This window comes from Solea senegalensis, linkage group LG16 (assembly GCF_019176455.1).
Source record: "Solea senegalensis isolate Sse05_10M linkage group LG16, IFAPA_SoseM_1, whole genome shotgun sequence".
Taxonomy (NCBI): domain Eukaryota; kingdom Metazoa; phylum Chordata; class Actinopteri; order Pleuronectiformes; family Soleidae; genus Solea; species Solea senegalensis.
Window position 1 is genome coordinate 19,706,972 of NC_058036.1, and position 21,714 is coordinate 19,728,685.

The following is a 21,714-nucleotide window of genomic DNA, read 5'->3' on the forward strand; positions in this document are numbered from 1 at the left end:
AATTGGTCAAAAAAGTCATAGTATAGTATGTCGTCCAAAATCAGTCCAAAAAGTCATAGTATAGTATGTCGTCCTTAATCGGTCAAAAAAGTCATATCATTTCATCTCCTGATGTTTTAAAGCTGCTGTGACAGAGAAAATGAGAACGAAAGGTTGGAAAAGTTTTAAAAATTAATGTATTTGGGAATGCCAGACTTAAATCGACTTGAATCTTTGTTTTTGAGGGAAAATGAACTAAGGCTTTAAAAAATGCTTTTTTGTTCCTGTCTTCTTATGTGCCGTTGAGTCAAAGTTATGATCTATTTCATATCACATTTTTAGTAGTGATATAAAGTAGTAAATAATTGTGCAGAAGTCAAAAAAATAGAGTGTTTCGTCTTTTCTTTTTGTTCATAAAAATGAGCCAAGTGAACTTTGAACTGTGATGTAGTCCCAAATTTCACAAATTCAATCCCGATTTTAAACATTTTGAGTAAGTTTTGAGCAGGTGTGTTTATAAAGTCGGTGAAAATGAATGAAATATGTCTCTGTCTATACTGTACGTTTAAAAAATGCTCTGTGTTCTGAGAGTGAACAACCTGACTGATTAGAACATTAGTTGAATGAGAATTCGACGTCAGAGAGTTCAGCGGCAGCTCACATGAGCGATGAGTGTCAACGAGAGGAAGAATAAATGGAGCAGGGCTTCAGCCACAGTCTCCTCTCTGTGTGAGTGATAAATGCCTCCACTCATTTTGGTTTTAGTGCGCACTTGTGCCGGGTGCATATGAGGTGAGTCCCACAGAGACGTCAATATGCAATGAAGTACACACGCACACACCCCAGGCTGTTATTATTCCTGAGCTGTGGTTGGTGGGGCCAGCTCCAGGAGCACTCTGTTGTGAAATTTCATTTCATGCTTTATGTGTCTATTGATTTTTATTGGTTTAGACAAAATCAGTCAAGATATAGTCAAGAGGCCAAGTTCCCTCTGGACTCAGTGTCTTGAAAAAAGGGACAGAAACCGAAACACTGTGAGTGTAGACTTGTTGTGCCACTCTACCTTTACTCTTAGAGGCCTGAGTCTCCGCCTCCTTCGGCGTTCTGAAGCGCAGCAGTTCGCTCGGCGGGCTTGTCCCAGACATGCTGATGGACTGGACGCGCACAATGTAGTCCGTCTCCTCCTCCAGGTCCCATAATGCACAGGAGCGAGTGGTGGTGTTGACTTCCTGGATGAATCGCAGCATGCGCACGTCTTTCTTCTGTTGGAGCAGAACAGTGGAGAGAATGGTTAAACAGGAAGTCTCCAGGACCCAGGACCGTGTCTGGACAGTGTTCCGTCTCTGGTCGCCCAGGTGAGTGTGAGTGGTGACGCTCACCCTTTGACTAACAGTGGATTATCGCGGGTTTCTCACATAAGAGTGGAGATTATAGACGAGCTGGAGAATGTCTCGGGAGAATGTCCCACACAAACTCCGTGGACCTTTGCATTCAAACATCCAGAGAATCTCCTTAGACTCTGTGGAGTTCAGTGCATGTCTCCGAGCAGAATATGAAAAACCCACTGTGTTCAGGATGTAGAGAGAGTAACTGGTGCGTCACTGGGGTATAATAATACGTTTCTCTTTAGGACATATTTCACTTGATTAGACTATTGCTAAAAGCAATAACACAGAAACTCTTCAGTATTAAAGCACTTGTTCATTATCATTTTTGGAAAATATAATTTGCCTTTTTGCCGACAGCTAAATAAGACGGTTACTTTTCTCTTCTTGTGCTAAACATCCGACATTAGCGTCTTAATGTTTGGGAACGGCTGACCTACACCAACTGTCTGTTGTGTCTGAGTCCATAATGGTGGCATTTCCCATGGAAATTATAATGCAATTACAATATTTCCATTTGAAGTAGCACGTATGACGAGTAATGGATGTAACTTAATACGTATGAGTGTGTGCCAGCGGCAAATAATATCACTCCCCCCCCCTCCCCGCCTTCACGTTGCCGTCATACTCCGTTACAGGATGCTGCGTCCTCTGATAATACCCATAATGCATCCAGCACAATAAAGAGAAGAAAACAAACGGTGAAATGTGCAAAAATGTGTTTGTTTAGACTTAATGAAACATATCTCTGTGTGTGTGTGTGTGTGTGTGTCGCTCACCTGCTGTGTGATGGCAAAGCCAATGACGGAGTCTCCCTCGGGGATGTCCCATGTCACCACAGCAGAGTTTGCCTTCAGCGCTTTGATGGTCACATTGACAGGAGGTGATAAGCTATCTGCAAACAGAGAGCGAGAGAAAACCAGGGTTCACCTCCTGTGGTATGAAGCCAACGAGAAGCCGAGCGCCATTATATGACAGGAAACCAGATTCCAGCGGAATCAATCAATGACAGGAGAACAGAAACACAGAACAATCCCTCAGGACGTTTGAGTGCTTCTGCCTCTGACGCTCGGTGCAGTGGGAGACAAATTTCATCGTGGCATTGGAGTAAAAGTGGCGTTTGAAAGTTGCTGCAAACTGCTTAACATTTTATTGACTGATTGACCGAACTGGTACGGAAATGCCTCGACAGCAACAGACGCATACAAAAGTCGCCTTAGAACAAATGGCACTGTCTTTTGTAACACCGTGTATAATGCAAATGCATTATAAAATAAAATACAAAATAACAAAGGCAGCTCTTATATTATTGATTTCCTTTTCTTTACTTTCTCCTGCTCACTTTAAAGTGGCGAGGCAGGTTAACGGCTGAGCTTAATGAAAGATCTAAAGCAGTGACTACTTTATGTGTGTTGCTGCTGCTGCTGCTGCTGCTGCTGCTGCTGCTGCTGCTGCTGCTGCTGCTGCTGCTGCTGCTGCTGCTGCTGCTGCTGCTGCTGCTGCTCTGTGTGTGTGTGTGTGTGATGTTTCATTTTCCACATACACATCCACTTTAATTAGGGTCAAAGGCCACAACACTTTAGAATAATGATTTTGTTTCATTATATAATCAAAGTGTGGACTGTGTGTCTAAATGGAACTCACTTTAATTACTGTACACACACAAGTGCTCGCACAAATACACACACACACACACACACATAAGTTTGTGCAGATATTCTTCTGAGGACAGTGCATTGACTTCCTGTCATATTTTAGACAGCCAAAAACAAAGTGTTATCTCCAAAACTTAAACATAAGCAGTTAATGCCTGACCCTAAACTTCCTCATAAATAAATGAGGTTCTGCCTCATTAGCACCAGGTTTTGGTTTCCTTGAGGACTACTGGTCTTGACAAGGTCAGTGCTGATGCCAAAAAGGCCCAAATATAAGAATACAGTTATAGAAACCCAACTGAGCTGCTGCCTGAAATATTATATGATATTTTCTATCAATCAATAAAACCAGGTGATCTGTAGATTCAGCATTTAAACTCATTTATATTTGACCTTGATGTCGAAGCGAGGACATTTTATTTTGAATTCTATTATTTATTTTTTATTATTTACCTCTGTTGTCTCCCTCTAAAAGATGTTCCTGAATGTTGGTGGGTAGTATTATATTATGTACTAATATTATTATTAGGAATCATCTGGCTTGTCCTTTTCTGAGGGTCACATGAGGAGCTGATCCCAGATGGAGCTGAACCTAATAGTGATGATGATAATTGTTATTAATGTTATTGTAATTTGTGAAAGGCTCCTCGGTCTCTATTCTTGTTCCTCTCTTTGTAAATGTGATGTTTCGTCTGTAATCTGCTGAATGTCATGTGACCGCCCCACTGCGTGTCCGTCTTCTATAGAGCTTCACACTTGGTGAAAAACCCTGCCTTTAACTTACAACCACGTCGTGGACAAATGTCCCACTTTTATTCATCTGAGTCATGAAGCATAAAGCGTGTATCCTGTATCGACCACAAGTGCTGTTCTAAGTGTACATCACAGCAGTCTGTGCTTCTTCTTAAGAACCACTGAGGCCCTGTGGGACTGACAGATAATTGTAATGTGAAGAAGAACTGAGAGAAATGACTTGGAATGAGAAGCGGTCACTCTCAGCGACGCCGCTCCGCTGTCGTTATTGGCACATAAATCAGACTCAACCGACCGACCGCTGTCAGTGAGTCACTGAATAGGTTAATACTCTCTTGTCCTTCGACAGGGACGAATCACGCAGCTGGTAATTACGGGTCGATGGTTCTGCTGTGACTCTTGTGTACACGCTGACATACTGTACACTCAGAAACCTCATGTTGCTGACATTTTGACGGACAGCCTGACGACGGTCATGTTTATCTCAGTCCAGACGATCTCTGACGGACGGCTGTGAGTGTGTCACCTGTGCCACCTCACCTCCTCCACTCTACATGCAAAGAAACACATCCATCATTTTGATTTGTGAAGATTACATTATGTCTTTGTTGTCCATACGTGTGTGTGTGTGTGTGTGAGACATGTTACAGCTAAAAACTAATGCATAAATAATAACAACGTGTGTGGTCGATGATGATATTGTGGCGGTAACAGTCGTACATAATTCACCGCATAACAAACACTGAAAAGTGTAAGTTTGCTGTCAGTATCATTTTGAAAATTCATTGCAAAATTCTAACAATAAGTAAATAAATAAATAATAAACATGCATTACACAAAAAAGTGAAATGTATAAAGATATTAACACTAAAACTGTAAAAAAAAGTTAAAATAGAATGTACATTATAGACAGTTTCCTGAATATATACAGTATGGACTTGATATTTACAGTACATGGGAGAATATAAATGTATATTGCACAAGTCTAACTCTTACAGTAGAAGCTGCTTTTATTGAGCTGCATAAAAACACTTTCTTGGTGATTTTAAGTTCTGTTTTTGGTCTACAGATTTAAAAGTGTGTGAACTTGACGTCATTGTAAGATTAGACCTTATAACCTCAGAGATACAAGTCATCTTCTGGTGGACTGAGATACTTGTCTTCATGCTCTTACTCTCATTTCTTGGTTTCTCATCTTGGTCAGAGGTTTTTCTAAAATTGAAACGTTGAATTACGAGGACAATCTGAATGAGCCTTCACATCAGATAACTTATTTCATGTGACCTTCTGTCACTGTAGGCAAAAATCACCAGCGCTGAAGGTAGTCCAGTGGACAAGGACGTCGCATCACGATTCAAGAGATCATGGGTTCAAATCCCACTGGAGGTATGTGAATGTGTGTGTGTGTGTGTGTGTGTGTGTCTGGGTGTTTCAAAAACAACAAAACCAAACTAAAAACTGTCAAAAAAAACCAAAACAACTTCCAAAAACCTTTCTCAAACTAAAACACTCCGTCGCGTTCGTTCGTTTGCGTCATTTCATCGAGGATTTCTACTTCATCGTCAACGACTCTGCGATAACGGGAGGAAAGAATTAGCCTTGAAAAGGCTTGAAAAAGCCTCGACAGTGCTAACTGGTGTATTTTGTTAACTAATGTCAACAAGAACAAAATATGTTAAAAAAAAGTCATAGTATAAATAAAAAAATGTACAGTTTATTGCACGTGGAAGAGCGGAATGACGAGCCTGGTGTTTGTGTATAACTACAGTGTTTTTTTCTAAATAAATGTAAAATAGTAAATACACCATTTTAACATGCAGCACGTTGTAAATAAGTGCCAGATATTGAAAGTTATTCTGGGAAAAATGGGCAAAAGCACTTAACTCACAGGACATTTTCTGGCCCTTTTATGGTTTAAATAAGCCAAAAAAAAGGTGTTAAAGGGTTAACGAGAGTATCTACTGTCTTTGTTTTAATATTTTCTCTTAATTAATCCTGTAAAGCTGCAGCAGCTTCAGTCATCTCAGCAGCTCCCAGGTTTCCGTCGCTTAGTAACGAGTGCAACGCATTTTTCAAGCATCCCTTAATCGTGGCAGGGTGGAGCGCTGCTGGATTACTCCTTCAGTGACAGACTGATGTTTGCCTTTTCTTTTGTTTCCTGTCTATTGTTTGTTGACAGAGGGGAGGGGACGTCTCGGGCGGAGGTGGCTGATGGGATTGAGGAAGTAACAAATGCAATTCATTATCTCTCAGTTAGCCTGCGCTCACTGGGCTCCTGCCTCTCTTTCATGTGCTAATGTCACCGTCAGAACACGGTGTCAGCCTTTATTTCTGACTCTGACACACACACACACACACACACCCATGCTTTGTTTACACGTGCTAAAATCTCTATCTCTTTTTCAGCTCTAAATGTAGTATTGATTCCAAATGGGCGTTTCCTGTGATACAACACTTACACTACATCATTCACTAAAGTCTGGAGAGAAGTCATAACAGGTATAGTTCTTGGTCTGGAGACTTGATGAACAAAGACCTGCACACAAACAGAGGTCAAATGTCATCAAAGTATCTGTTTAAAAGGACCGAAAATATAAAAATCATAGATTCTGACTTTCAGAATGACTTTTATTTACTCAACAAATGCGGAAGTGTAATGAGAACTCCCTCTCCTGCTGCACGATCCTAAAATAACAACATTGTCATTGACGTGTGTAATCTGCAGAGGAAGCAGCGTTTTTGTTTTCTCAGGCTCATTTTGTGCCGACAGCCTGTTGAATAATGTAAGTGATATATTACAGACCTTAAGCTTTTTGATACTCTAAAATTAAATGAGAGAAAATGAAAAAAAAGGGGGCGAAAGTATTAACTATAGATTGCAGAACGCTGCGACTGACGACGTGCGCTGAATAGAGCTTTCTCGGGGAAACAAGCTCATTATGTCGAAGTTACATCGTGTCTTTTAGTGTCCTTACGTCCCACAGCTTTCCCGTAACTTTGTGTCCGTCTTTCACCGTCTCCTCTGCGCTCCACGACTGCGTTACACGAGGGGACAACAGAGGCCGACGTGAGCCATGACTTAAATATCCACATGGCACGAGATCCAGGTGTAATGAAACACCAGACAGATGTCTTCATAAACTCTGTCGTCACCGTCACACACAGTCGGCCTCGCCGCGGGTGCTGGAGGTGACTTTGAGCCTCGGCGAACGTCCCTGTGGTGAGCGTCTTTGAGTGTGATGATGATCAGAGTGACAGGTCGGTGTCTGTGCCACGCCGAGTCGTCTGACGGGCGACAACTCCTTAATATCCCCATTCATTAGAGGACCTCACTGTGTGTGTGTGTGTGTACGGTCCAGAAGAGGAAGGTTTAAGTGATTTTTCACACACCATCCTGGTCCAAAAAGCCAATCATTAATTAATGAACTCTCTCCTCATCTTTCCGTCAGCTTCAGAAGACACGTCCTCCAGGCCTGCTGCTGCTCACTCCTCCTCTGAATCTCTGAATACTGCACGTACCATAGAGCACATGATAGCCTTGTTTTTATTTTACAGATCACCACATTTGCTGATGCATCACTCATTGATTTTGTTGTTGTTGTCCTGTGTCAGTAGTTTTCTCTCTTTTGTTAAGGAATATATCCAGTGTTTTACATGGACGAGTAAAATTACTGGTCAAAAATACTGCAGTGGTCAGCAATTGGTGGCCCGTGGGCCAACACTGGCCCGCCAGCATCAGTATCATGACCTGGCAGAGGATTTAACAAATCTTTATCTTCACACTGCCATTCTTACACTGCACACAGGAAGTGCCAAGACAGATGGAGGCAACAGCGACACTGCACTTAAACTCAACCCAAAGTTTATTTACGGAGCACATTTAAAAACAGCAGAGGTACAGAATGACGTCAAATAGGTTTTTAAAGACCCATCGGAGTCCAACTGAAAACATGACGAAGCACCAGCGATAAATGCGTCAGAAGTGAATTCTAAATCTAAAATTCTAATCTTCAGCCAACTTTAATTTTAATTTCTCACATCTTCTTAGACACAAACTAGACGACTTTCAAGGTTCCCTCACTAGAAACCAAGGATACACTATCTCAAGTCTTACTAACTATACGTATCAGAGCTGGCACGCTGCTCGCCAGGATCTGCGATGACATTCACGTCTCAGTCTTCAATCAAATCTTTCACCTTTAAAGGCCACATAGACCAGAAGCTCCAATTAACGCTGCGTTTGTGTGTGTGTGTCTGCGTCATTACCTCGTTCATGAAACCCTAAAGTTTCAGAACAAACAGTTCAGCCACTGCTCAGAAAATAGGGTTTTATTGTTTTCCTGGGCTCTGCAAAGCGGAAAGGCACTTCCGTTTGCTGATGATGTCATCAGTAAACCTCACCACTCCGCTCACCACCGTAGCGCCTCCTGGCACATCCGGTTGTGTACATTCAACCGCAGAATAAGAAGAAGAAGAAGAACTACTCTCTTTGTAGCTGCTGAGATGCAGAGCATCCACCGTGCCAGAGGGGGAGCGATACGAGCATTCCATGTCACCTTTAACTCATCACTGACTCCAGAGGTTCCATCATTGGTCGTCTCACCTGATCATCAAAAATCTCTTTGAACTATAAATATTGAATCAAAGGATCAGAAATCAGGAAAAAACCCTTTGCTGTGTCAAAGCAGGAAAATACAGGTCATGAAAGGCTGGATTCCATTTAGCTGATTCACCTCCCCAAACTGTCCAGGGTGTCCTCCTACACCATCGTCCACTTGAAGAGGAAGGAGCCATTTTAAGTGTTACTGACTGTTTTTTTCCTGCTATGACAAGTTAGAAATGTGTGTTGTGCAAAAAGCACTGATGGATTGATCATGTCTAGATCCACAGTCACGAGAACGGCGCTGATTTTGCTGGATTTCTCAGAGTCGGGCCGCTGGGCTGCTTCTGCTCCCTGCGATGCTAATGAGTACATCTGTGCGTTCGTGAACTAACATGAAAAACTACACCACGCTCCACTTATTTGGCATTTAAGTGTCAGGAACGTGTTTTTTTTCTGTTCTGTTCCCTTTAAACCGCATTCATTTTCACCGTTTAGCTCATTGTTACGACTAATAGTGAGTAAACTATTCACTTTGTATAGAAGGTGTCGCAGCCAGCAGGCGGTGGATGAACGTGAAATCCAACACGCATTCAAAGGAGGAAGTGATGAAATGCACAATAACAGGCAGAATGCATGAGCCCCCCAGTGGAATTAGCAGCTATAATAGGAGAAATTACAGTTGCTTGTTGCTCGTTAGTGAATCTTACAGCTGTGTGTGTGTGTGTGAGCTATGGTCCAGCTGGCAGAGTTGATGTGCCACGATAGAGCCACCAGGATTTGTGCTGATCTGAGTTTGCCCTTGCACGTGTCAGAGGAGACTGTGGCACACAGCGAAAGCACATATTTCTCTCACACACACACACACACACACACACACACCACGGACACTCTGAGGCAAACACGAGGCGTTAATGTGTCTCATTTAGCAGCTGGTGAATAATTTAGAGGCTCGGTCTAATGCACGTGCACTCACTGGTCTTGAGTCTCACTGTAACGCACTGACATGTTTCATAATTGATCGGCCGTAATGTGTTTTTCATTAGAGCTCACCTGCTGTTTCACGGCTGTAACACGCACGCTTTAAATGTTACATAAACCGCCACAGAGGAGCTCCAGTGCGGAGATCCTCGATTCACCAAAATCCACCATACAGCACAGAATTTCCTCCTCTATTTACTATTAGAGACTCTTTTCATGGCTGTAATGGACACACATTGCATCTTCAGCTCTGCGCCGTATTGGACGACCACTGCAGCTTTTTTGGCAGCTCGTTCACAGCCTGGCGTGTGAGGCTCCCTGCCTCCAACTGACACTCCAGTGGCAATCTGTGAGCCGTGAAGAGACGGAGGGAGAAAAATGGAGACAGTAACGCTGTGAGACTGCGACTCACTCATGTACTACTCTATTGATTAGCCTCACATCACAGGCTGCTGCTTGATCAGCTGCTTTGTGAGCAGTGATAAAGGACGAGTTGGGAATATTGTCTGTGTGTATTCACGTCATAATGTGCATCTTCAATATGTAAAAGTGCAGCATTAAAATATCAAACATTTCTTACAAATAGATCATGACTACGACAGCTAATAAAGTGTTGTTGGAGTCTAAAAGAGGTTGTAATGGCAGGTCTATCTGCAGCCCACCTCCACCTGTCTGCTCGCTCGTCAAAACTCCACCCTGAACTGCTCGAAGCAGGACAACCACTAAACGCGATCATGATGCGGCAGGTTAGTAAGTGACAGTTCTGCCAGGGAACAAATCCAAAGTAAACGATTACAGTATCACACGGTGTAGAGACACTGGATTAGAAACCAGTCCCAGATCCTCTGAGTGTGTGTTTGTGAACAGTCTGTCCAGGCACTTTTGGTCCACTCTGTCTTTGTACAACTGTACACCGTGAAATAATCTCACCTCAGGGAGTTTTTGTGTGTGAAATGAGTAATTTACTCACAGGAAATGAATTGTACGACCCCGCTGGCCATGATAACACTGAGGTGGAGAGAGTGGCTTTTGAAAAACAGCATCTTTCTCCATATCTTTGCGTCACACACACGCACACTTTCCTCTAATTAAATGTCAAAAGGCAGGGTATGAAAATCAATGCAGCATCGTGGACAGAGAGAGAAAGCAAGTTTCCCTAATTCACAAAGGCAAAGGAGTGCCGCGAGGCTGGTTATCTGACAAACCCTGTGAGGATCGGTGTCACAGGCAGGTGGAGGGGAGAGCGTCGGTGACGTTCTCTCTCTGGTGTTTATGTCTTTCACTCCTGTGGCTCCAGCACATGCACGTCTTCCCTTCTGCGTTCACTCATTTACAGTTTTTCTGCACATCACTGACGCCACATCTGTCTGTGCAAAGACGAACACACTGTGACAGATGTCTGTTTACATGGTTACATTTAAATTTTGCATCACTGTCCGATCACTACAGTACGACAACAACAAAATGCAGATTTATTTAAATTAAGCACATTTGTGTAAATTGTTTTTATCAGATGAAGGAAAAAAAAAAACACCTTAAACTGTCCAAAAAACAATCTTCCTGTCATATGTGTTCTCAAAATGAATACTTTTAAAACTATTATTCCTGGTCCTGGAAAAAACCCTAGAAAAACAGTGTCAGTATTTAATGAATGTCTTGTTTTTGTTTAGTGTGAAATGACTTCTTTAACCCCTTCCTATAAGTGTATATTTGATCTAAACACATGCATTTATCTTGTTTTGTGCATATTTTTGATAACAGATGCACTGGGACTTAGTTCATTTGTGCAAATAAATAAATATGTGACGCAGAATAACCTAAAAACACCAAATGTCAGAACCTCCTCCACTCACTCGGACACATTTCAGACACTGAAAAACAGCAGACTGTGTCACAGAGAGCCGTCACTAGCACATCAGTCTTCTGGCATTGCCTTCTCTGTTTCCCACAGGCCCACAGTGTCCAGATGGATTGTATCCATCTGTCCCTGAATGACCATTCCAACACCATAACAAGCCGACAACGCTGAGCAAACGTAAACACACTGACAGAAAAGTATTTCTAAAGTATGAAAACTACAGTAAAAAATCTCAGTTATTTCCAATGAGCTGGAGAATTAGGCAGCGTCTGAACTTTCATAGTCAACCCACAAGGCCACAGCTGTTCATCTGCGTCTCACTGAGCCAGTTTGAAAAGAAAGAACTCAAAGAAGAGGGTGATGAGGTGCCAGGGAAAGAGCAGCAGAATAAAATGTTGATACAAGAGCTCAAGAGTACGGCCACGTTTTCAGCTCAGCGCTGAGTCTGTGACAGGTGACAGCGAGCAGGATGAAGGGAGATGATCAGCACAACAACAACAACACTTTTCTCTCTTTAATCAATTACTTACCAAGCTCATTCAGTAATTATGTATTTGGCCACATTTGCATATTCATAAAATATGTGGCCTCGTATGTTACGCCTCATTAGGCAAGATCTCGTTTCAACAAAGAACGAGCTGACGTGAGTCTCATTGTCATCTTACATTATTGTGATGACTTCAATCTGCTTTACTGTACGTAAGTTTTGCTCCTGAAGTGACCTGAGGCAAGAGGCAAGAGGCTAGAGTAAAGATAGCTCCATGAAGATCAGAAAAGCATGACTTAGCACCGCTATAATTATTTATTTATGTCTCTTTATCAGTGCAGTATTAAAAACAAACAAACCCTAGTACATACACAAGTAAGCGTCAGTTACACTTGAACAATAACAGGCCGCGGATCCATTGAAAACTAAATGAGTTGCAATCCTAGGTTATTGGTTCTGAAAATGAAAACAAAATGGCTGCTGTGAAAAAGGTCTATTATGTCAAGTTAATGGCTGCCTATATGTGGGTCTTCATTTAGTTTTATTTTCACAATCTTTTTATGATCACTCAGTTGAATTTGTCCACATTTGAACATTTAAAAGATGCTTTTGTTTCAGTTGAATAACTGATTGAAGTTAAGTTATTTGAAAAAAGGTTATGGTTAATTAGTCTTATCAATCAATTACTCATATTAAATATTAAGTAAATGAACAATCGTTAATATTACTCACGTTTTATAAGTAATCAGTTGTGAAATGTAATTAGAATTAATTTACGTGTGTCCTAATTACAGTTACATTTGGGTACTTCTGACTCAAAATATGGGGTAAAGTCTACTCAATTTACCTCAAATTACCTCAATTTTATTGAGTAGATTCTATAGGTTGTTTTTTTACAGTGTATATGTACACATAAATGTATACATGGAGTATATATGGAGTACAAATTGATTAATGAGACTATAAACGTGGAATGCACAGTTATAATTATGATTATGACAACATAACACAATAACTGAAATGTGTTTAATGAATTCTGTTGTCGATACAGTTTTTTATTTTATTTTAACTTGTTTAACACTAAGAACAGTTATGTGTGTGTGTGTGTGTGTGTGTGTGCGACCTGACATAATGATAAATGCTGTATCTCATAACGACGTAAAATCAAACTCTCTTAGGCGTTCCATGATTCCATTCATCCTCTGGCTGGCGCTCAGCGCTGTGAATAAGTCATTCATCTGTGACTGTGCTAAAGAAAATTAATGAATAAAAAGAAAGTTGTAATTGTAATGTGACAGCAGTGGCAGTGTTTATGTACTTACTACAGCTTTACACACAAGTCGTACGGAAACTAAGGGACACACACACACGTCTTCAAACTCACTGATTATGTGTTTTTTTTTGCAGCCACGACATGTGAGAAAATTAAAGTATTCGTTCACGTGATGGAGCTCGTGTGACAAAAATACCGCGGCTACGTCGTCTAATGTAATAAACTCAATGACAGACAAGATTACAAACAACTAATAATTGCAAACAGCTAATTGTGCTCACACAACTCACCAGAGGAACACTAATGAACAGATAATCACCACACACACACACACACACACACACACACACAGTGATGATTCAGCTCTCCAGTCAGGAGGCTGCCCCAGATTTACAGAGCTGGAGAAAGAGAAGCAGTATCAGCTAAAAACCATTCAGTCTTGATTTGTTTTTTTGTCTGACGAAAACCTGGTGAGAGAAAGAAATGAATAGCTTTCACCGACATTGGCCGATAACTTGCCTCCATGGATGCTGAAATGGCTCAGCACTTGACACCAAATATACTTTACTCACAGAGAATTTATCATCAGGCAGACGGCTGACAAAACCTTTTTTTTTCATTTATGATTTATAGCTTTAAAAATAACTTCTCTGCTTGACTTTCTTTACTCATAATTACGAAGTACGATCTCTCAAACAAAGAGAGCGGCCTGGAGTCTTTCAACTGCTTACATCACTGTTCAGATTCCTGATTGATTCATTGATTTCTCTTCCCTCCCTCCCTCTCTCTCTCTCCCTCTTTCTTTCTCCAAACTCCAAAACTCAGAACCGTTAGCGACCGCGGGGGGAAACCGCCCCGGTGGATTTATGGTCTCATTTAAGTGAATGTGTTTGAGAGTCAATTTACATTTTAAATGGAAACATTACCTTTTTCCTTTCTCAGGATCAACCCAGTGTTTACGAGTCACCATAAACAGAGACACAGTAAAGACGTCACTGTCGTATAAATTTCAGCGCACGCACCCACTGACTGCCTCCACATTGATTTGGCCTGGTTTCCAAGTGCAGGTGTCTGAGTTGTGGAGATCACACGGAAGTGTGAGTCATGGTTTTGTGAAAGTAAGTCAAGACCTGTTTTTCCAAGTCATAGGCTGTAACCTAAATCAAGGAAACATGCCATCAAAGAGTATAAAGTCATTAGAAGGAGCTAATTAGGGATAAGTAGATTTGAATAGATCTGTTCTGATGTGGTTTAAAAGCTGCAGTGAGTAAACTTTGGTGATATTTGTTGTTGTTTTTATTCTTTCTGAACGGGAACATGGGCTCTACCAAGCAAAACTATCAGACCTGACTGAGGGAGTTGTTGGTGTGTATACAGCAGCAGTGCAGGGACTCCTTACATGGGGGTGGGTGTTTATAGGTCACATATTCAGGCTTTAAAAAATAAGTTTTTTTCGCGTTCTTATGTGTTGTTGATTTAAAGTTATGATTAATATTATATTGCATATGGTAACGATAATTGTGCAGAAGTCACAAAATAGACCGTTTTTCTATAATTTGAGTACTTTTTGCTCAGGTGTGTTTGTAAAAATATTTATCATCAGATTGTCTATAGGTTTTGCAGGAAAAAAGGATATAAGACACTATATATGACACATTCTTATGGCCTCTGTATATAAGTTTGAACATAGTAATGGTGAAAAGCTGCCTAAATGCACTGTCTTCTAAGGGTTAATCTCATAAATGGTTCACTGGACAGGCTTCAAACTTGGCAGGCGACTTACTAAAGTTGTACAGTGTCAACTTTGGACGACAAATGCAGGAGATATTGGTCGAGATCACTAAAAAAAACCCAACCTGTGTCCGCCTCCATCTTTCACAGCATGCACAACCCACCGTGGTGATTTATCGTCAGTGAAAAGGTCGAGAGGCAGCAGGTTTCACAGTGAACCAGAGGTGCATTTTAATGGCAGTGGAGTGTGTGTGTGTGTGTGTGTCTCCAACGCAGTGAGCCGTCAAAGTGTGTCCAAGGTATGTTTTATAGATGCACACATGCAGCAGCACCGTGTGTACATGGACACAGCAGCACTCACAGACACACATCAGCACGCATCGCCGCAGTTTCCATGGATCTGTGATAAGACAACCACCGCCGCTGCCCCTTGGCAATCTAATCATGTGATTCTTAGTGGGCCACGGGCAGTTCATTATGGTCTGGAGTCTTCTTACGATCGGATCATCGGTCTCTTAATTCTCACACTGACGGACAGTAGTGATTCATACACATCTCAGGTCAACGTCAAGCTGGAGAATTCATTTATATTACTTGCTTGAAATTAGATTAAAAGGTCACACACACACGCACTGGTTTCCATGACTTCAGCGGACATTACATTGCCTTACATTAATTAATTCCCTAATTCCCTAACCTCAGCCTAACTTTAAAACACATCTATACCTTAAAATGCAGTAGTTTCCATTACGGGGACTTGATGTGTGTCCCCAAGATATGACTGTGTAAACACATTTAGGTCCCCACAACATAAGGAATACCAGGTGTACACACACTCACGTTTGCACAGCTATTCTTCTCAGGGCACTGCATTAACTTCCATCCATCAGGACGACCACACCAAAACCTCACTCCTAACCATGCCTAATCCTAAACCTTTAGTTAACCACGAGACATAAAGACTAATCTTCCTCCTCCTCCTCCTCCTCCTCCTCCAGACTTCATCAGACATGGGTTTTTTTTGGAAACCAGGTTTATGTCCCCATTAGGAGTGCTGGTCCTGAACAACTCTACACACACACACACTTAAGCTCCACATTTAGACTCCACATGACAGCTGTCTGCTCGTGCTGGTGTTCTAACAAACTGTATTTCATATTGTGCATAATCAGCTCAGAGCAGACAGCAGCACGGAGATGCCTCAGCGAACACAGTCAGCCTCTCCACAAACACACCAGACGATCAGACCATCAGACTCTACGCAATGTCTCAGAACAAAGCGGGTCCACATCCAAAAAAACACCCCTCCACAACAACAGCGGCATCAGCGGCGCGTTTCCTCCGCTGTATGAGCCGCTGCAAACACCGCTGTGCTCGGTGTTAATCAGCCAGTCACGGGTGAAAGGACAGTGTTGAGGCTTCAAAAAAACCACGGACACGTAAACTTACCCGCTGAGACTCGAGAGACGCCGAGACAGCTGAGGACGAGGAGCACGAATCTCTCCATCTTCCTGCGTGCGGTCCCATTTACTCTGGCCGCCCGGTGCTGTGCTGTGCTGCTCGGCGTTCACGTCTGTTCATGCGTGTCGTCTCGACTGAGGAGAGGGGGGTAAAAAAGGGGATGGGGTGGGGGTACAGCGACGCCGCGCTGTTCAGCACCACGGACAGCGACACCTCCGCTCTCTCTGTTCCCGAGCAACCACCGACCTGCGACTGACCATCGTCACTGACGAGACCGCCGCTGCTCACATGCGTCGTCGGTCCTGTAACCGACCGCGCTCCACTCCACCACACACACACACTCACCCTCCTCCCCCCGGTCTGCTGCTGCTGCTGCTGCTGCTGCTCAGCACTGCTTGTGTGTATGAGCACCAACCAAAGCTCTACAGACAACCTTTAGTTTAGAAACAATAAACCCTAATAATGTGATCGATCATGTCAAACAGTTCTAACACTGGTTTTAGTTCCTCCAGGTCCAAAAACAACAACAACAACAACAACAACAACAAAAACAAAGCAAACGTCTGCTCAAGCTGCTCTGAATTACTGTTGCCCACTCACTTGTCCATTAACTATGCATCAGATGGCCCACGCAGTCGCCTGCATGTGTTCACTGCTCACCACTTCCCCTCTCCCCTCGCTCAAAAGAAGAACTTGACTTCACTGTTTCCCACAACAAGCTCTGAGAGAATGAGAGAGTGCGATGGAAGTGGAGCAGAAGGAGCGGATAAAGTCTGCATGCACAGTACCTGCTGGTTCCCCCCCCTGCAGCAGCCAGTGGACGTGGAGCTTTCCCGGAATGAATGAGTGTGTGTGTGTGTGTGTGTGTGTGTGAGTGAGAGAGAGAGTGGGTGGGTGTGTCAGTTTTCCGGAGACTGTCCCCCAGGCTGTGTCCCCAAGAAAATGTGTTCCTCACCCCGCTGTGTGCGCGTCCACTCACAGCCTGCTGCCTCTGACGCGCTTCAGCAGGACACCGTCAGTGGTGGAGACTTTATTGTCCTGTTTATTTGCATTTCTTCATCCTGCTGAAAGCCACTCCGTGTGTGTGTGTGTGTGTTCAGACACAAAGGTGTGTATATTAAACGCCTCTGTCCTTAAAGATCAACGTTTGTACTGTGAACATACTTTCACAATTCACAATCAGCAATTTTAACCTAACGTATACCAATCACATAACACTGTATGTATTGTGTGTAAAACTTAAACACATTATTAAAGTTGCAGTACATACAATAAGGTAAACAGTCCAATATAAACAAATATAGCAAAGTATCTATCTATCTATCTATCTATCTATCTATCTATCTATCTATCTATCTATCTATCTATCTATCTCTCTATCTCTCTATTTATCTATAATCTATCTATCCATCAACAAATAATACTAAATTAAAAGCTACTGCATTTAGTTCACATTTTTCCACTTTTCATAAGCCCACATTTGTGAATATAATAGTTGCTTAAATCATAATAAGTGGCAGTGGCTTGAACAGCTCTTGAAAGGATGTTCATCTGCCCGTGTGCAAACCATTTCTGGGCATAAACTTAAAAAAAAACACATCTTTTGCTGATCACATGCCTCTGAGCATCAACGAGGTTTTGTTTTTTCCCACTTCAGAAAAGCACACTAAGCAAACTGCTCTAATTTCATCAAGTCTGATGATGATAGAAAAGGAGCTGTGGAGCAGAAACACACACACACACACACACACACACAGAGGCAGAATTTATTTGGCTCATTTGGAGCCCCGGCTGTACAAGGCCCAGCCCAGTGAACTGTCAACAGTCTCCACACTGTGGAGAAACTCTCAGAGAGATCTCAAAGTCCTGGGCCAACAGGATGTTAATGGTCTTTAAATTCAGTGCTCAGCAAACACATAAAGGACTCAGCCCAAGCGAGTAATTTGGTTCTGGAAATTGGCCTCACTGATACCTTACAGTCTTCTACATTAAACACAGATCAAGCAGAAAATCAGCAATAAATCTTATGTCTTTATGGACATTCTAGTATAGTCCATCTATGCTCCTGTGAGCCAGTGGGAGACACTTATCTCAGCATGTGTGTGTGTGTGTGAGAGTGTGTGTGTGTGCGCTGTCGTTTGGTCAGGGAAAAAGATTTGTATGGTACCTGTAATCATTTTTCAGACAGAGGAGCAGGAGGCCATGAAGTGGAACATTCTTCTAAAGTTGTGGTGGTTTGCACTCACACACACACACACACACACACACACACACACACACACACACACACACACACACACCTGCAGCAGCTTACTGTCACCTCTCTGTTTGTTTAAAAACAAAGAAAGGCCTGCGCGTCACACCTGACAGCTGAACACACTGAAGACAATGCTCTCCACAGCTGCTAATACCTGTGTTACACCACACACCAGTGACCTAACTGCTAAATATATCAAAAACTGGGTATTTGATATAATTTTTTGAGTCTTCTGCAGCCCAATTTGCAGCATAAATGTCCATTATTTCAGTATATGAGTCTCACACAATTTAGAATGTGGAATACATCTGGTTGTTGGTGGTTATTAATATTTATTGTAACAGTTGGTCTCGAGGTAGAAAGAGGTGTAACCCGGTTTAGTTTAATAAAACTGCACGTAGGCCTTACAGTCATTCATTCACTGCACTGTGATGTGCAGATACATTAGTTTATATGGATGATTTTGTTTGTTTTTGTTTAATTTTAATCATTATCCCGACTTCATGAGCCTGAAATGTCAAGAAAATACGCCAAAGACAGACATTTTGTTTTGACTGACACTCGAGAGCTGCAGTGCAGACTGTGCTGACGACAAAAAGACGGAGTGGATCTAAACGTTTTCCATCTTGAAGTGTTTCCGTCCAGCGTGGACATGTTATCAGAACAACCCCAGAGCAGCTGCAGGACATGGTGGCCAATAAAGGCCTCCTCTCCTGCATATCTTGCCGGCTCTGCTGCCACCATGACTAAAGTGCTCAGTGGTTGTTCAAACGTAAAAAAAAAAAACTTCAATTATGGACCAAATATTCCCTTTTTTTCTAGTTGATATAAAGTCCTGCTGAGATTGCAGTCTGGGGGCAATAATCCATGGTTGTTTGAAACAATTCAGATGTTATGTTATTCATTTAATTTGAATTTGCTGAGACATGAAACTATTGCTTTTAGTCACAAAAACTCTAAAAAAAGCCATGAAGAAGAGAGAAACAGCAGTTGTGTCGTCCTGGCATGAATATTTTACAGCACCTGTATTTCCTGATGCAACACTGCAGCTTACTGGGACTTTTCTGATGTTCAAAAATGAGGTTGGATTATGATGCTCACAGGTGAGGACCAGTCCAAAGAGGGGGGATTGGTGTGTGGGGGAAGCAGGTAGGACCGGCTGTTTTGTTCCTGTTTCAGCTTGATAGGATTTGGACTGGAGGAAATCCAGAGGAAATATTGAGCTGTGACAGCAGGGGAAGCTGTGATTAAACGTGGGAGAGAAAGTCAGGAATTACAAGTTTAAAAACTTGCATTTCTTCACCCTTTCTTTCTGTCTTAGTTGTAACGTTTTGATTGTCATCCCCCTCTGACACATTAGGAGCTCACACGTGTAGCAACTGTAGCTCCCGACAACGGTTTAATCCGGCTCATAATCCCATTACAGCGCAGACGATTCAGATTTCATTTACAGCTTTGTAAAAAAGGGGGAAATATCAGAACTGACAGCGGCTCTCTGACTCAAAGCTTCTTGTGGGAGAACACGGAAGATGAAGCTTTTTAAAGTGGGAATGGGAATTAATCTGGATGACATTTGTTTTAAAGGCAGCAGAAAACAACAGCACGAGGCACGAGGATGGTGAGCTCTGTAAAGCATCGCGCTCATTCTAAAGCTGCAAAAGACATCCATCCATCTTCTACCGCTTTATCCTGCACAGGAGGCTCACGTGGGTGCTGTACCAATCTGAGCTAACATAAGTGGGGTCACACCCACCTAAAATCCATGCACACACAGTGAGAACGCACAAACGCCACGCAGAAAGGGCCTTAATCTGACCGGGGCTCCAACCCAAGTCTCTAACTATACACCACCCGTGTGGCCCCTGCAAAAAGCAACTGATTTCTATTTTAAATCAACCATACACTCTAACTGTTACACACTGGACCTTCACGTTAGTCAAAGTATTGCCATCAATCTTTGAGCCAAATCATGAATAAAATATGGTGCTGTTGCAGTGTGTGTGTAGCTCGTCCATGCCCTGCAGGCTCTCATTGTGCTTGCTGAATGTGCACATGCTCTCCCGCATCAGCTGCTCTGTGAGGAAGCCAGACGACTGTAAGTCAGCGAGGGCAGACGGCACACCTGACTCCTCTTTTTAGACTGGGACAACATGTGCAGCTCTCTGTGAGTCAGGTCAGGGACACAATTACAGTCATGTGCCTCAGAGTCTGATTTAGTCTCCCTGCTCGACCATGGGAACATCTTATCTTCTTATTCCAGTTGAAACTTCTCCCACTGTCGTTTCCCACTTTCTTAAATGTTCCTTTCGTCATCTCCACTTCCTCTTCATCATCTTTGGCGTTCTGATCCCGGCGTGCAGCGTTCAGGCGTTGGCTCGTACGTGAGCGACAGTGAGATTTAGAGCGGGTCACGCCCGCTCAGCGTTCACACCATCCACCCACATAAAGACTGTCGTGAATCAAGCCAAGCATGAGGCGGCGGCTGGATTCAGCACTTTAACTAACCTGATGAGCAGGTGATAAAACTATAGTGGAGGCTGTTTGTGTTGATGGGAGTGTCACAGGCCTCTGCTCTCAGGTTAGCCTGAGCCTGCATGCTCTGATGTGGTGGAGCAGTGCTACAGTGGAGAGGGAGCATTTCTTTTCGTCTTGCATCGCAGCACATGGCTGTGTGCACGTTACTGTGTGCACGGCTCTGTGAATGACTTCGCTGTCAGTGGAACGTTAGATGCGCTGCAAACTTTTCCTTCATTTTAGGGGAGAATTAAAGCCGTAGTTTGTGTAACTCGTCCTCAAACGCTGTGATGAGACGCTCGCAGACTAACTGCACCAGCTCCTTTTGATTTGCGATTAAACGTTTAAAATTGAAACTTCCTACAGAAAGAAGAGCAGACTGTAGCTAAAACCAGTTCTGTGTTTGTGTGCAGTACGTTGTCAACCTGACCTTGTGAGTTCATTGTGCAGTTTCGGTTGTAACAACCACAAAGATCCTTTCCTCTTTAGTCATTTAGCATGGTGCTTAGTAACACCTTTCTCCTGTGGGGTGACAGAGTCATAAGAGACATTTTTTATTGCTATATTTCTCATTACACATTAGACTTTAAAGAAGCAGAAACAGTAGGTGTTTCTCTGTGGGCGCGTGAGTGCTGAACTCTCTCTGATTCATAGCCGCTCACTTTCACTACTACTCCACTTCCACATGATGTTCTGCTAACACCCGGCACTGCTCGTGATCCCACATCTATAGACCTAAGATTGGCATTTCGTAATTCTTCCCAAGTGTTCATCAAAGCT

At 42.7% G+C, this 21,714-nt stretch overlaps 1 protein-coding gene across 1 annotated transcript in view; it reads right to left on the reverse strand.

Annotated features, from left to right (window-relative positions):
* Window positions 1-951: 951 nt before the first annotated feature.
* LOC122783158 (fibronectin type III domain-containing protein 5-like) overlaps window positions 952-21,714 on the reverse strand; it is an 84,378-nt gene continuing 63,615 nt past the window's right edge. The window contains exons 3-5 of the mRNA XM_044047800.1: window positions 2,144-2,259; window positions 1,043-1,241; window positions 952-983 (exon numbers count right to left, since the gene is read on the reverse strand). Of these exons, the coding sequence (XP_043903735.1) occupies window positions 952-983; window positions 1,043-1,241; window positions 2,144-2,259 (347 nt within the window). The remainder of the gene's footprint in view (window positions 984-1,042; window positions 1,242-2,143; window positions 2,260-21,714) is intronic.